Source organism: Lynx rufus, unplaced genomic scaffold (genome assembly GCF_022079265.1).
Source record: "Lynx rufus isolate CCGP_SWC_20201006 ecotype Redwood Valley unplaced genomic scaffold, mLynRuf1.p SCAF_29, whole genome shotgun sequence".
NCBI lineage: Eukaryota > Metazoa > Chordata > Mammalia > Carnivora > Felidae > Lynx > Lynx rufus.
Genome location: NW_025814844.1, coordinates 277720 through 293238, shown reverse-complemented (window position 1 = coordinate 293238; position 15519 = coordinate 277720). Strand labels below are relative to the sequence as shown.

Below are 15519 nucleotides of genomic sequence, written 5' to 3'. Positions count from 1 at the left end.
GTAAATGAATGCAAGCCACAACTAGTGGGATTAAAACTGCCTGGTGGTTGTAGGATGTGGGTTTTTGTTGTGTTTTATACCTTTTTTGGGTTATAGACCCCTTTTAGAATCTGATGAAAGCTTTCTCCAGGAAAACTGTACATTAATGCACTTACATTCAATTCCACATATACTTTCAGGATGTTTTTTGATATCTGAGACACATTCGTGTCACCCAAGTTAGAACTTCTGATTCCATTGTAACCCATTGTGCTTCTGATCTTACTTTTTGGTAACCTGAGTCTACAGTCTGAAAATAACTGAACTGAGGAAGCAGAAAGCTGCTGTGGTAGCCAGTGCTTGGGCCCTCCAGCTCTTTGGCTACTCTTGGAATCAAGTGCCAGAAGTCAGGCATTAGAGTTATTTCCAGAGCCCTTCTGTTAATGCTCTGGACAAGTAGACCTATAGGAAACTATTTCCAGCACCAGGAAGTGTCCTCTTGCCTTCTTGCATGGTCCTCACCAGACACAAAGAATGGGACTGAATAGTGTCCTTCCGATGTGTGGCAGTTCTAATAATTATTAGGATTGTCATAGGTGACATTCCTGGTAAGGTTGATGCATAAGGTATGTGTGTCTTCTTGATCTGATAGAGTTAGCCACATCTTCAAGTACAGTTCTTGAACTGAGTTGATACCACCAACTTCGAGATTGATCTGCTCTCTGAAGTGAGTGGTTCTTTGGGCTCCGTCTTTCTGCTGTGAAGCCAAAAGAAGGGCATTGTACCAGAATCAGGAGTGATGAGAGCAGCAGCAAGATGGCATATTAGGATCTGAGCCCAGTCTTCAGTGGAGCCATGAAGAAGCTGGTCCATAGCCAGGCCTGTAATTGTGGGCAGCAGGCAGCATAACATAGCCAGGGCATCTTTTCTGTATTGGTGTTCTGGGGCTTGTTCCCCTTGTGAAGGGCCTCGGACTGAGCTAGAACCAGCATGAGAAATGACATGCTGTGTTTTGACATGTGAGAGCTCCTGCAAGGCCAGAATGATGCATTAATGGTCAGGTGGCCATCAGATGTCCCTCACCCATTCTCTCTTCCTAACCTGAAACTTGACTTCTCTCTATTGGTCAAGGTTCCCTGGGTCAAAACAATAGATCCTCCTCTTCTCCGCAGCATGGACTCAGTGCAGTTTTTCTTCCACTTGTTGCTTATTTTTCCTTTCTCTTTCCTTTTTTCTTTTTCTTTTTTTTTCCTTAGAGTGTGTGTGTGAGAGAGAGAGAGTGTGTGTGTGAGAGGGGAGGGGAGGGAGAATGAATCTTAGGCACAATCCACACTCTGGGTGGAGCCCAACACGGCTCAATCCCACAACCATGAGATCATGACCTGAGCTGAAATCAAGAGTCAGATGCTCAACCGACTGAACCATCCAGGCACCCACACCACCACTTGCTGTTTTTTATACTGTTTATTCTCTAACAAACATTCATTGAGCATCTACCATATCTGGACAGTAGATTATTTATTTTCTATACCACAGTGAAGACAGAGGTTCCTTGAGGATGGGAACTGAGCTACAATAGATCTGTAGTAAATCTTATTAAATTGATGATGTAGAATGGTGTGGTAAGTATTCTGTAAAGACTTGTCAAAATCACAAGTTAATTAGAAAGCATGAGGTTTCAATGTTCTTGGCAGTTTTGAGTACTTGACTCACCTTCACCTTCTCCTTCCCATTGTCTTCTTCAGCTGCTTGGTGTCCATCACGGTAACCTAGTAGACCCCCACTTTTCACGCCTGCCCCTCATCTTCTCTCATTCTGATATGGCATCTTTCCCATCCCATCATCAGTTTTGGGAGGACCCTTGTTACTAACAAGGTTGAAAACCCACCTTAATACAGTTCTTCTCCATACTGATTCCAGTTCTTCCCAGAGTGCTTCCAGCTGGGAACATGAGCATAAGTGTGGGGGTTGGATTCTATTCTGGAATCCCCACTCTGATAACTGCTACCATTTACTTAGCTGAGTGGCCTGGTTAACAATTCCCCTATAGTACTTCCTCTGATTATTACAAGAACCTGTCAAAGTCAGAAGGAAACTGAGACTTGGACAGCTTGAGCATTCTGCTACAGACATATAGACACTGGAAGTGGCAGATGCAGTGCATCAGTCCAGTTCTGCCCTATTCCCAAGTACATAGCATAAGCCACCACAGTGCTACTTTGTACCTGTTTTAGGCATTCAAGGTATTGCTTACATCCTGTTATTGTTGATCTTAGACCTTAGTTTTAGGTAGGTCTAATATTCAAGATGCATCATATGTATCCTGAATACACAATATAGAACCTAGCCCAGTTCTCTGAGCAGAATAAATGCTCCATCTTCAGTGGCCTAGAGAGACTTCCTGCTCTCATTGTCTGCGTGTGCAGCTCTATAAGGTAGTTATGAGGGGACTTGGATTGTCCTTGGTTTTTGATTTTGGTTTTGTCCTTGGTTTTTGTCCTTGATTTTGATCAGGGTTGCTTACATGTCTTCAAACTGGAAGAAGAGAGGAAGTCCAAGGTTTCTTAGGACCAGCTTGGCAATAGCATCTTAAGATGTGCAGTTGTAGAATTGCATTTACATCATGTCCTTGCATCTGTCCTATAGTCAATATCTGAGGAAGAGCTTGGCAAGTTTGAGAAACTGAAAGAAAGCCAATGTGGTTGGTCGGGGGGAGGGTGGAGGCAGTGCAGAAAGCCATGAAACGAGGTCAGAGATGGGAAGAGTCAAGCCAGATTAAGCAGAGCCTCGAAGACTGGAGTATGGATGTTGCTCTTGTGCAGAGAAAAGGTGTTAGGGGTTTAAAAGGCAGAGCAGTGACCCACTTATCTTTATATTTTTTAAAGGTCTGTCTTTTGCCCTTAGGCCCTTGTGCCTGTTACTCCAGCACCTTGCTTCTCTGCTTGGCCATCTATCCCCAGCAAGTGGGGGACATCATCCAATAATTTTCTCTTCTCTCTTTAACCTTGATTCTGCAGACTTCTCCAGAAAGTAGTTTACAAGAGACCTGTGACTTGGAGTGCAAAATGAGCAAAACAAGTTTCCTCCTTCAGAAAGTGCCATGTGGTGTGTGTTAGGGGTGAGGAGGTGACTGTGGAAGCCTCCTTGGGCAAGTCTGCCAGAAACCTGGAAAACAAGGCACCTGACCCGACCTGACAGAGCCTTGCTTTCCACAAATGCCAGATGGGAAGTACCCACCTGATAGTGGGGTTATTTTATAGAATACCACAGAAAAGGAGGGCTAAGCAGCAGGAAGTGAGAAGGGTGGGTGAAGTCTCCCACTTCAGGTGCCATAGAGCATCAGAGGTAACACCTGGACTTGTGCTATTGACTTTGGACTGTCAGGTGTTCCTTGGTAAAATGGTGGGAGCAGTAGTCATTGTCGTAGGTAGGGCCTGGCTGTAGAAGAGCAGGGTGATTGGGAGTTGGGCTGATTGGGCTAGGGTGACATAAGATGACAAGCCAGATCAGGGCAGGATGGCTACACTGGTAGAGCCAGGTAGTGAGAGGCTGGGGGAACCAGGGAGGGGGCCTTAGCTGGAGGGATGGACTCACCCAAGATGTGAGAGAGGGCTGCCCCAGGCCAGGTTTTCAGGAAGGTGAGGCCTCGTTTCCTTTCACATTTATCAAATATCAGCTAAGGCAGGCTAAGATTACAAACTTCAGGCAAAATGTAAGCTCTCTGGGCATCTGGAGTGCAGTTGAAGATAGGGAAGACATAGATAAAATAACAAAATTCCAGAGTATTTTTTGCAGGACGTCAAATGAGTGGAGCAAATAAAAACTTCAGTCACAGGGCCCAACGTCTGCCAACAGCCTTTAGCCCCAAACTGTAACTTTGTTTCTTTCCAGTTTCAGCTCATTCTTGCCTTAGCCTTTTTTTTTTCTTTTAACATCTTGGCAGAGTCGGATCTGGCTCTGAGTGCCACCCTACTTACAGACTGCCCAGGTGCCCTAGGGCCATCGTCCCTTTGTACAGCGGAGTCCACCTGGGCGTTTCTTCACCTGGTCCCCATCCCTTTCTTCACCAAATCCTCTCTACAGGTATATACCCACACATCCTCTTACTTGTCCTTGCCTTTCTGTGTATTTATTTTAATACATTCATTATATTTTTTGTTTGTGGTAATTAACAATAACTAGAAGTTCATTTAGAATGATGTCTGGGGCACCTGGGTGGCCCAGTCAGTTAAGCGTCCGACTTCAGCTCTGGTCATGATCTCGCAGTTCATGGGTTCAAGCCCTGCATCAGGCTCTGTGCTGACAGCTCAGAGCCTGGAGCCTGCTTCATATTTTGTGTCTCCTTCTCTCTCTGCCCCTCCCCATTTATGCTCTATCTCTGTCGCTCTCTCTTTAAAAAGTAAACATTAAAAGAATTTTTTTTTTAATGATGTCAATAGTTTTCTATCCGTGAGTTTTCATTTCTTTCCTATTTCATTATTTGAAAAATAGATCTGTTTTCTTAGGTGAAAAGGAGATAAGGGAAGAATGTTGTGTGTGAGTGAGAAAGGCCAGGCGGTGAAGCTCCTCATCTCGTTGGCCTCATTGTGCTCCAGACATGAGACAGCAGGTTCCTGTACTGAAAGGCTCAAAGAGGGCAAGGTTCTAGAGCAGGTGCAGTACAAGTTTGAGGAAATTGGGAAATGTGGTCTGTCGGTAGGGGTCTAGATTTGTAGCATCTTAGTAGCTCCTGCCTGCAGAAGCTCTCTGCTTACCTAGACCTGATTTTAACTTGCGGGTTCACTTTCATTATTGTATGTTTGTGCTTAAACATTATAATTTTTTAATGGAGTAAGATGATAAGATTGAACATAAACCATTTTTCCAGATTTCCATTGACTTCAGCTTCCAGCTACATGATTTCTGTAACGTCTCTACTATAACTCAAGGTTCTCATTCACATTAGAACTTACTTATACACAGATCTGAAGATTTTCATTATTAGAAATAATCATAATTAGGGTTTTCCCTTTTCATGACCTCTGTATGGTAGGAGAAGGGTATACAAATTATAAAACTAAATCCTTGAGGGGCGCCTGGGTGGCGCAGTCGGTTGAGCGTCCGACTTCGGCCAGGTCACGATCTCGCGGTCCGTGAGTTCGAGCCCCGCGTCGGGCTCTGGGCTGATGGCTCAGAGCCTGGAGCCTGTTTCCGATTCTGTGTCTCCCTCTCTCTCTGCCCCTCCCCCGTTCATGCTCTGTCTCTCTCTGTCCCAAAAATAAATAAACGTTGAAAAAAAAATTAAAAAAAAAAAAAACTAAATCCTTGGTCCACTTCATAGAATATGAAATTTTTCATAATTATCAGAAACATTTGGGGCACCTGGGTAGCTCAGTCGGTTGAGCGTCTGACTTCAGGTCATGATCTCTCAGTCTGTCAGTTCAAGCCCCGTGTCAGGCTCTGTGCTGACAGCTCAGAGCCTGGAGCCTGTTTCGGATTCTGTGTCTCCCTCTCTCTCTGCCCCTCCCCAACTCATGCTCTGTCTCTCTGTCAAAAATAAATAAACATTTTTTTTTTTTAATTTTTTTTTTTTTCGACGTTTATTTACTTTTGGGACAGAGAGAGACAGAGCATGAAGGGGGGAGGGGCACAGAGAGAGGGAGACACAGAATCGGAAACAGGCTCCAGGCTCTGAGCCATCAGCCCAGAGCCTGACGCGGGGCTCGAACTCCCGGACCGCGAGATCGTGACCTGGCTGAAGTCGGATGCTTAACCGACTGCGCCACCCAGGCGCCCCAAAAATAAATAAACATTTAAAAAAATTAAAAAAATAAAGAAACATTTGTATGATTATCCTAGCTATGAATAAAAATGACATTTCTCAGAGCTCCTGGGTGCTCAGTTGGTTAGGTGTCTGACTCTTGTTCTGCTCAGGTCATGATCTCACAGTTCATGGGATCACACCCCACATTGGGCTCTGTACTGCATGGAACCTCTTGGAATTCTCTGTCTCTCCCTTTACCCCTCTACCCCTCTCCCCCGCTCACATGCACTCTCTCTCTTTCAAAATAAACATTAAAAATTTTTTCTGTTATCCATAAATTAAAATATTACGACTTGGAGAAAGTAATTTTGGATTCCAAGCACTAATCATAAAACAGTCAATATATTCAGAAGTCTTTAGTATGTCTCAAATATTTTAAAACTTAATTTTTATTATTAAATCAATTTACTCTCCCTCAAATTATTTCCTTTTAAGGCAAAGCCAAAGAAAACCAGTCTTTTCAGTTGTAACTTTTTTCCACTATTTTAAAACTTAATTTTTTTTTTTTTTTAATTAGGCCCCACACCCAATGAGGGGCTTGAATTCATGACCCTGAGATCAAGAGTCACATGCTCTACCAACTGAGCCTGGCAGGCAGGCAGGCAGGCAGGCGCGCGCGCACACACACACACACACACACCCCCTCACCCTCGCCCCTCACAACTTAATTGAAAAAAAATTTTCTCTTAATGTTTTTGTTTGTTTGTTTGAGAGCACACACATGCAAGGGGGGAGGAGTGGGACGAATAGGATCTGAGTCCGACTCTGTACTGTGACAGCAGAGAGCTCAATATGGGGCTCACAAACCATGAGATCATGACCTGAGCCGAAGTCAGATGCTTAACCGACTGAACCACTCAGGTGCCCCTACAACTCAGTTTTTAATGCAGATCTCAAAAATAGAATTCTCAGTTGTTATCTTCAGATTTTAATTGTTCAACGAGCTGAATTGTTTCTGTTGAGCTCATGACATGAATTTGAAAATAATTATAATAATCTATAAATACATACAATTGGCTTTTTACACCATTTTTCTCATATACATACCTACTACTGAATACTGAAGTACATTTTTTTTTTTTGTCTTAGAACTTTTATCATATAAAATCTAATTCTTGGATGCCTTTGATGGCTCAGTTGGGTGGAACATGCAACTCTTGGTCATAGGTTGTGAGTTCAAACCCTACATTGGGCCTAGAGCATACTTAAAACAATAAAATTAAAAAAAAAATCTAATTCTTCATTACCAGGTTAACTCTTTGTAAGCCATCCTACCATTGAGTTGAATTAGTGGTTTTCCTGAATAAAGGATTTTGAGTCAGAATTTAGACAGGGAACTTAGAGCACTGTTTTTTTGTTTTTTGTTTTTTCATTTACTGATTTTCTACTGTGTTCTAATCAGGGAGCCTCATGGGATAAAGTTCTTTTTTCCGTTTTCATTTTATCTAGTACTCAAAATAAGTTGGTTTCCATAAGGCAAGAGGCTTCATTTGGTAATAATGCTGTTTTCCGTGTAAATGTAGTGACTTCATTCTTATTTCTCAGTAGGTTTGAGGAATTACAAGTAGAATAGTAAAAGCAAAAAAATGGAGGATGAGGAGGTAGAAAACTCAGGACAGCCAGTCTGTGTTCACAGAAAGAGATTGTGAGGATACACCATTAAGAGTAATGGGTGTCTTGGTGAGAAGAACTTGAGAGGGGGAGGTTGAGTGGTCCTGGGCCCAGGTGGGCCATGCTGCCTTTGCACTGTGCAAGATGGCAGGGACACAAATGGCCAGGACTGGATGCTGACTGGCTTTTACCCCTGCTTCATGGTGAACCAGCCTGTGACCTTGTAAACGTTGTTGTTGTTGTTGTTGTTGTTGTTGTTGTTGTTGTTATTTTGGTGTTTCTGTTTGGTCCTAGTCTTTTTTGTTGAGGGAGAGAGAGAATCTTAAGCAAGCTCCACACTCAGCGTGGAGCCCAGTGAGGGGCCTAGGATCCCCTGGGATCATGAGATGAGCTGAAATCAAGAGTCAGATGCTGAACTAACTGATTGAGCCACCCAGGTGCCTCGTCATCTTATAAACTAATTCAAGTGACTGTTTCAAAGACTACCTTCCTTCTCTGGATTTGCTTCAGAAAACATAACCTCCTTTTCTTCAGAGGGTAGTGACCCACCTTGTAACCCAAGAGGGGTAGTTGTGGCTCCACCCAAAGCCTCTGAGCTCCAGGGCTTTGGAGAAGGGACCAGGGGTAGGAGGAGGTCTGCCTTCACACTTACGGAGGCAGCCTTAATGGCCCAGATCTGTGTGCACGTGAACTACTAAAGCTGCCTTGTCATCCCTGGGATCTTTGATCATTCCAGGCCAGCAGTCAGCTTGCTGGACCAGTAACTTTAGCAGAAGAACCTTTTTTTCCAAACGAAATACTGCGTGGAACCCCACTATATGTCAGATATAAAAGTTTTTATGTAAGTATAATTTTTTTTTTTTAAGTTGAGATTTATAAGAATTAGCTAAAAAGGCATTTGGGACAGTGGACTATTACGATGGGCAGAAAAAAAAACATGAAATAACATGAATGACCAGTGCAGTCTGATCCATCTTAGCATTCTGTTTATTTCTGAATGTGTTTTGTTGCAAGTAGTGATAGGTGTCTTGTAGCTTTTACCTTGCCATTTGGGGGAGTCTTCAATCAGACACAAGGCAAAAGAAGCTTCATTCCAAGGAAGGTCTGCATGAAAAGCAGCTAGCAGAGCAGCACAGGTTAATTTGGCAGTGGCACATTTCAGTGTACTTTTTCCTACTATAATTTTATAAAATACAATTTTAAAAAGTTGAAATCCCAATCAGACATTTGTTGGGCCCTTAAAACACCTCCCTAGAGCTTTGTGGGTCTCCAGAACAATTTGAAAACCATTTCCAAACAAAATTGCTGCATTCCCCTTGATGAGTAGAGCTGCCCCTAATTGGTGCCTGTCCTCTGATAGTAGATAGAATTCCTACCACCCTGCAGTTTAAAATAGGCCTTAAGCGGCTCCTGGGTGGCTCAGTCGGTTAAGTGTCTGATTTCGGCTCAGGTCATGATCTCATGGTTCATGGGTTCGAGGCCTGCATCAGGTTCTGTGCTGACAGTTCAGAGCCTGGAACGTGCTTCAGATTCTGTGTGTGTCTCTCTCTGTGCCTAACCCTGCTCACACTCTGTTTCTCTCTCTCAAAAATGAATAAAACATTTTTTTTTTTTTAATTTAAAATAGGCCTTAAAAGATGTTCAAAGCTGAGCTTCCTTCCCTCTTTGACTGCCCCACAGAGGGGAGGGGAGCCAGGAATGGACAACTCAGGGAGACATTATTGCTGCTTGGGGAAAGCAGCATGGTTACTGAGGTCTTGGTGACAGCAGTTCCACCCCATGTAAATTAAGGCGGAGACACATTGTGTGTGTGTGTGTGTGTGTGTGTGTGTGTGTGTGTGTGTGTGTGTGACTTCACTGTAACCATCCTCAGAGAGTTAAGTGTTCATTTCTGTCCTGTTGGAGTTAGTAACCAGGATGGGGAGAAAAAAGGGTGCTTTTATGCTCAGAAGCTGCTTCACTTACTATATATTCTTGGCACCTGAAGAGAAGTACAGTGAGCTTATTGGTAGGTTCCTTTGGATAAAACAGTGTGTATTATTTAAAATAAACTTTCGGGGTGCCTGGGTGGCTCAGTCAGTTAAGCGTCCGATTTCGGCTCAGGTCATGATCTCGCGGTTTGTGAGTTCGGACCCCGTGTTGGGCTCTGTGCTGACAGCCCTGCTTCAGATTCTGTGTCTCCCTCTCCCTCTGCCCCTCCCCTGCTCACACTCTGACTCTCTGTATTTCAATAATAAATAAACATTAAAAAAAAAAAAAAGTAAACTTTCTTGGGGCACCTGGGTGGCTCAGTCACTTAAGCGTCTGACTTCGGCTCAGGTCATGATCTCACAGTTCATGGGCTCGACCCCCATGTCAGGCTGTATTCTGAAAGCCCAGAGCCTGAAGCCTGCTTCATATTGTGTGTCTCCCTCTCTATCTGCCCCTCCCCCACTCTGTCTCTCTCAAAAATAAATATCATTAAAAACAAAAATAAAATAATAAAGTAAACTCTTTGGGGTGCCTGGGTGGCTCAGTCAGTTAAGCTTCTGACTTTGGCTCAGGTCATGATCTCACAGCTCCTGAGTTCGAGCCCTGTGTCAGACTCTGTGCTGACAGCTCAGAGCCTGGAGCTTGCTTCAGATTCTGTCTCCCTCTCTCTCTGCCCTCTCCACGCTTGTGCATGTGCACACGCTCTTGCTCTCGTGCTCACTCTCTCTCTCTCTCTCTCTCTCTCTCTCTCTCTCAAATATAAATAAATGTTTAAAAAAATTATTTTTTTTTAATTTTTTTAAATGTTTATTTATTTTTGAGACAGAGAGAGACAGAGCATGAACAGGGGAGGGGCAGAGAGAGAGGGAGACACAGAATCTGAAACAGGCTCCAGGCTCTGAGCGGTCAGCACAGAGCCCAACACGGGGCTCGAACTCACGGACCACGAGATCGTGACCTGAGCCGAAGTCGGACGCTTAACCGACCGAGCCACCCAGGCGCCCCCCCCTAAAAAAATTATTTTTAAATAAAGTAAACTTTCTTTGGGGCACCTGGGTGGCTCAATCAGTTGAGCATCCATCTTTGATTTCGGCTCATGTCATGATCTCGTAGTTCATGGGATCGAGCCAGCTCTGCACTGACAGTAGGAAGCTTGCTTGGGATTCTCTGTTCCCTCTCTCCGCCCCTCCCCTGCTTGCGCTTACTTGCTCACTCTCAAAAAATAAATATTCAAAAATAAATAAATAAACTTTATTTTTCTTCTGTTTGCAGAGAAAATGCTGACTTTGTCTTCTTTCTCCATCCTTACAGGTTGGTGACATTGTGAAAGTCACAAGAATGAATATAAATGGCCAGTGGGAAGGCGAAGTGAATGGGCGCAAAGGGCTTTTCCCCTTTACGCATGTCAAAATCATTGACCCTCAAAACCCTGATGAAAACGAGTGATTGCTGTTGCCTGTTTCCTGCTGCTTCGTTGTTCTGCCTGTCATAGTCTCTTTGAAGTGGGAAAGCATTCTCTCTCATAGGCAAGTTACACTGCATTGCCGATGTCCAGCTTTCTGCAGAGTGGCGGTCTCTCACACCCATTTGGAATGCACACAGTGGCTGCCTCGGCATTTGTATCATAGTTGTGTTGTCAAGAGTAGCCGATTTTAGAGTTCTTTTGGATCATAAACTGGAAGTACTGGTGGAAGCACACAAGTGGAGAGAAGTTGACGAGGAAAGGGTCTGTCTTCTCATCACTGCCCTGTTTGTACTTGTGACTGATTCTATCATGTTCATCAGATGGAGCTTGAGGCCATGACGAGACATTGCACATTGCTGTTCCACAGAGCAGTGGCTCAGTTGCCATTTTGTTTTTCCTTTGAAGAACAGAGCAAATGAACCTTACAGAAGAGGGAATTCTGTCCTTAACTCCCCAAATCTGGCTCTTCTTTTTTCCTTTTGGTTTGGTTTTGGAAGACTTAATTAGATTTGTGTGTTCTGAACAGGTTTTTAACTAGAGGGTTGGATTTTTGTGGTATTGTAAGGAATGACTCGTGCCTCTGAGCTTCCAAACTGAAGCTGCTGTAACTAAAGGAAAAAACAGCCCTGAAGCAGAGGCCTTTATTGTCTTGGTTGCCACTTGTACCTGGTTTTGCCATATTGCAAACAGCCCACAAAAAATCAGTCATAGCGTGCCAAGCTGTGTGCATGGCCTCTTGGATTACATTGTCCCCAAAAGCATCAGAGTGAGGGGTGATTTGGGGAAACCTTTGCTTACCGTGTTTGCCAGTGACAGGAGCAATATGGGGGGCGCACTTGGCCAATTTTCTGTCTACTGTTTCAGAGAATACACCCCTTTAAGGTATAGGAATTAAGTTTCTTTAAAAAATGAAGTTGTTCATAGAATCATTGAAATAATTAATCTTTAAATTCTACTCACTGAGGCTCACTCCTCGCCACCACAGCCCAAGTTCACAAGGCTGCCAGAGAAAGATGGTGCTGCAAATACTGGTTCCCCAGTCTGTATGTCCCTGATGCCCTCAGGCAAAGAAAATGTAAGCTCTGGAAATTGGTTAATGCATTTAATGTCTAAGATTTTAGTCACTAGGGAGAACCATTAACCATTTAGCAATTTGATGTTATTGTTTCCTTGTTAGCTAAAAAAAGGGCTGTTCATATAAGCCCGCTTGATACAAATGTGTGGCTGATCCCTCGACTGGTGCACATAGCAGATTAGGATTCTGGAACCTTCATGCAGTTCAGTCTGCTCTCCCTTCTGGAAACTGGTGAAGACAGGCCTCAGCTCAGAATGAATACAGAAGACCTAGAAATGTAGCAGTCACCTAATGAGTAACTGCATCATTTGCTGAGCATCTGCTGTAGCCATGGCCCTGTGTCCCAAGGGTCTTAGGTTTGGAGGGCTAGAGCGATATATTCTGGTGACGGAACCAGCAAAACAACCATTTTTTCAGTCTGTCTTTAAATCCATATTTCATTAGGCTGGTATCTGCCATATGGAAGAATCTTGAAAGTGTTCTTGTGATAAAGTTAATGATCAGTTGGGAAAAAAATCACTGGCTGCCTGTCTGTGGTCTTCCCAGAAAAAAATGCAATCTGCTCTCCCTAGTCAGGGAGAACTGTGGCCACTTCTTGCTCTGAAGGTGCCTCTCCGTTGTAGTTGCCTCATACTCATTTCGGGCCCAGCCTAGCTCCCACAGTAAGTGGTACGTGTGTGGCAGCATTCCTGCTCTCTGCCTGGACGCAGCACTTGCCTTGCAACCAGTGACCCAGTACTAAGGGGGTTGTGAGCATTATATGTGCCTTGTTTAAAGAAGGCACAAACCTTAAGACTTTTTTTAGCCAAATTTAGCTGAGGGGCTTGGCACTTTTTGGTGACAATAGTTGGTTCAGAGTATAAGAAGTATATGGCCATTTTGGAAAGCAGGGTTTCCTTTCAGCTGTGTCTGCTGGCCCATGGCAAGACCCACCTCGTGTAGAGCACTTCAGAATCAGAACACCCCACAAACCTACTTTGGCTTCATAATAAGTCTGCTTGTCACTTCAGCCCACGTACATGTCTCCAGGGCTGCCCAAGAGATTGGGAGCCTGAAATATGGTGAACCTTGAGTTCTGAACTCTCAAGATACGTGCCAAAAGTACTACCTTTTTGACTTAGGACCTTATTAGTTTTCTCATCAGGCAGGGAAATTCTCTTCATCACACTAAATATACAGAAGACCGCATCCTTGCCTCAGCTTCATGCCTGGGTTCCCCAGTGATTGGGAAAGACTTCCTGTTTCAGAAAGCAATGCGAATCTTCCAGAGGAGCTGCCTTCCCTCCTTGGTTGGTCTCCTTTTAAGATTGTTCATTATTGCTACTTGGCTCTGCTCTACTGTGTGTCACCTAAGAAGATATTTGGATATTAAATTAACTCGGGAACTGAACAAATTATGAAGGGCATTGACAGTTTGATTCAAAACTTGTTTATCCTGAAAAGGACCTCCCATGCAGGAGTTGTTCTTGTCATTTCTTCATGGTGTGGTACCACCTGATGGCATAGTTAGAGAGGAGCACGCGTTGACTAGCTGCCATTTGACAACTTTGGTCACCCAGACAAGACACCTTCTGTGCTCATGTTGGAAAACTGAAAGGGGAGGAAAGACAGCTGCTCCCTCCTTGGAGCTCAAGGATCCCTGGCTCCGTGCTAACTTTCTTTTACAGCTGTTTACAGACAAGACAGGCCGAGGCAGACGGCCACTGCTCTTGTAATGTTTGCTCAGAGGAATATGACCATTTTATTTTTGAAAAGGGATGATCTGTTTTTTTGCCAGGTGTTTATAATTTAATCCTTTAATATTATGTTCATTAACCTCTTAAAATGAGTGACTTTTGATTGTTTTAACACAGTACCTAAGACTAATGCTTTCTGTGGACACCACTGAGCTCTGCCTCAAACTCCACCCTCTGGGACCAGAGACCTAACTCTGGTTAACTGATATCAGTGTGGTAACTGAGCTGGTTGTATATTCTAAAGGGGTAGAAGGACAGTTCCCTGACACAGGGTTGTTGTCTCTGCAGGACGAACAGTGGCCTTGCTTCTAGACGGTCTTCACTGTGTGTTTTAAAATGACAACAACAACAACACAAAACTTTTGACCTGTAACTTAAAGATCATAAACTTCAGGCAATAATATTTTCTGTGTAAGCTTTTAAAATTATTTTTGGGGATCATAGCTTGTTTTATTTTGTGCTATAAAATTAACAGTATTAAATGACTTATATTCTTAGAACATTGAGTGTCTTTTCTTAACAGATTAGTGCCTTTTTATTTTTGTATTCATTTTACGTTACTGATCCCGGCATCAGAACCCTTGTTTCCATGGCCTGTTTGTACATTGTCTCAATAAAACTTGCATCAGCCGGTGGTGGCAGCAGCGGCTTTGGTGTTTCGGTGTCTCCTCAGTGCTGCCTGGAGGCTCTCAGCCCATATCAACCTCCCAGTCAGTTTAGCACCTGATGAATGCCTGTGAAACACAGAAACAACTGGTGCCTCTCCTAGGGTGCGTCTTGCATTGGCCCTTCCCCACACTTGGAGCCCCCTACAAAAGAGAAACAGCTGGTTCCCAATGCATGAGCACAGTAGGTGCTGTAGGGGGCTGGTGCTCAGTCTTGGCCTTCTGAAGATGAAGCAATAGTTGCCACAGTTTACACCACCAAGGTCCCTTCTAGGCACCTGTATCTGAAGACGTCTGTTAAATATTTGTTCAGCACAAGCTCCCCAGGGTTGAATGGTTTCAAGTGGAAGTAAGTCCTAAAAAACAAGCAGCCTCTTCTCTTTCTGTCTATATATAGCCTTCCTGATGAAATCCAGGGACCTTCAGGTAGACAGCTGGAGGTGGGGGTAGGGATGACACTTTCCTGACATCCCCTCAGAGCCCTGTTCTCACACATAATTTGTGTATGTATTGAGAGGTCCACATTTCTTTGTAGTAAAACCTCCAAAACTGAGTTTCAGGAAGTGATACCAGTCCATATTTATGCTGCTTAAATGTACTCCCTAGCTTCTACTTTCAGGGTACTGCAGAATTTGAAAGAAAAGTTTGTCTTGAATGGGAATACAAAACTGTTAAGTCATTCTGGAAGACACAGTGCCCTAGAGACACCTTTGAAGAATACTTGGTTTGAAAAGGTGTATTTTGAGCAGCAATACTGAGCTGGGTACCTCTGTGGCAGGAAAAACCCTTGGAAATGGGACCAGGTGAGGGTGGCTGTCCCTCCACCTTCCTCTGCTGAGTTAGCCTCAGTGCACACCAGCAGAGAGGCCAGTGCCCAGATCTTGAAACCTCACTCCACAGTAAAAACTGTGACATTGCTGCGCTTTTCACATGGTCTCCTCCTGGGTCCTTGTTCTGGGAGGCTCTTCTCTTGCCTAGGCATGGGCCCTCTTCCCCAGCCCTTTCTCAGGATCTGACCTTGATCTTGCGGTCTCCGTGCACACCTTGGTTCCCCAAGTCTTCGCAACCTAAGCTGGAGGGAATCCCTGCCCCCGCCCTGGAGAGCTCATAGTGCAGACGTGGTGAAGGTGGCTCGAGACAGTGGGAGCTGCTGTGGAGCCCTCGGTGGGTTCAGGATGGCTTCTTGGCTGCTTAGAGGAAGAGAAATCAACGAA

At 44.1% G+C, this 15519-nt stretch overlaps 1 protein-coding gene across 1 annotated transcript in view; it reads left to right on the top strand.

The window, feature by feature from the left end:
• The window catches only part of CRKL (CRK like proto-oncogene, adaptor protein), a 39562-nt gene extending 25273 nt beyond the window's left edge, over nt 1–14289 (top strand). The window contains exon 3 of the mRNA XM_047090257.1: nt 10676–14289. Coding sequence (XP_046946213.1) covers nt 10676–10810 — 135 coding nt within the window. The 3' untranslated portion in view covers nt 10811–14289. The remainder of the gene's footprint in view (nt 1–10675) is intronic.
• Nucleotides 14290–15519: the final 1230 nt, after the last annotated feature.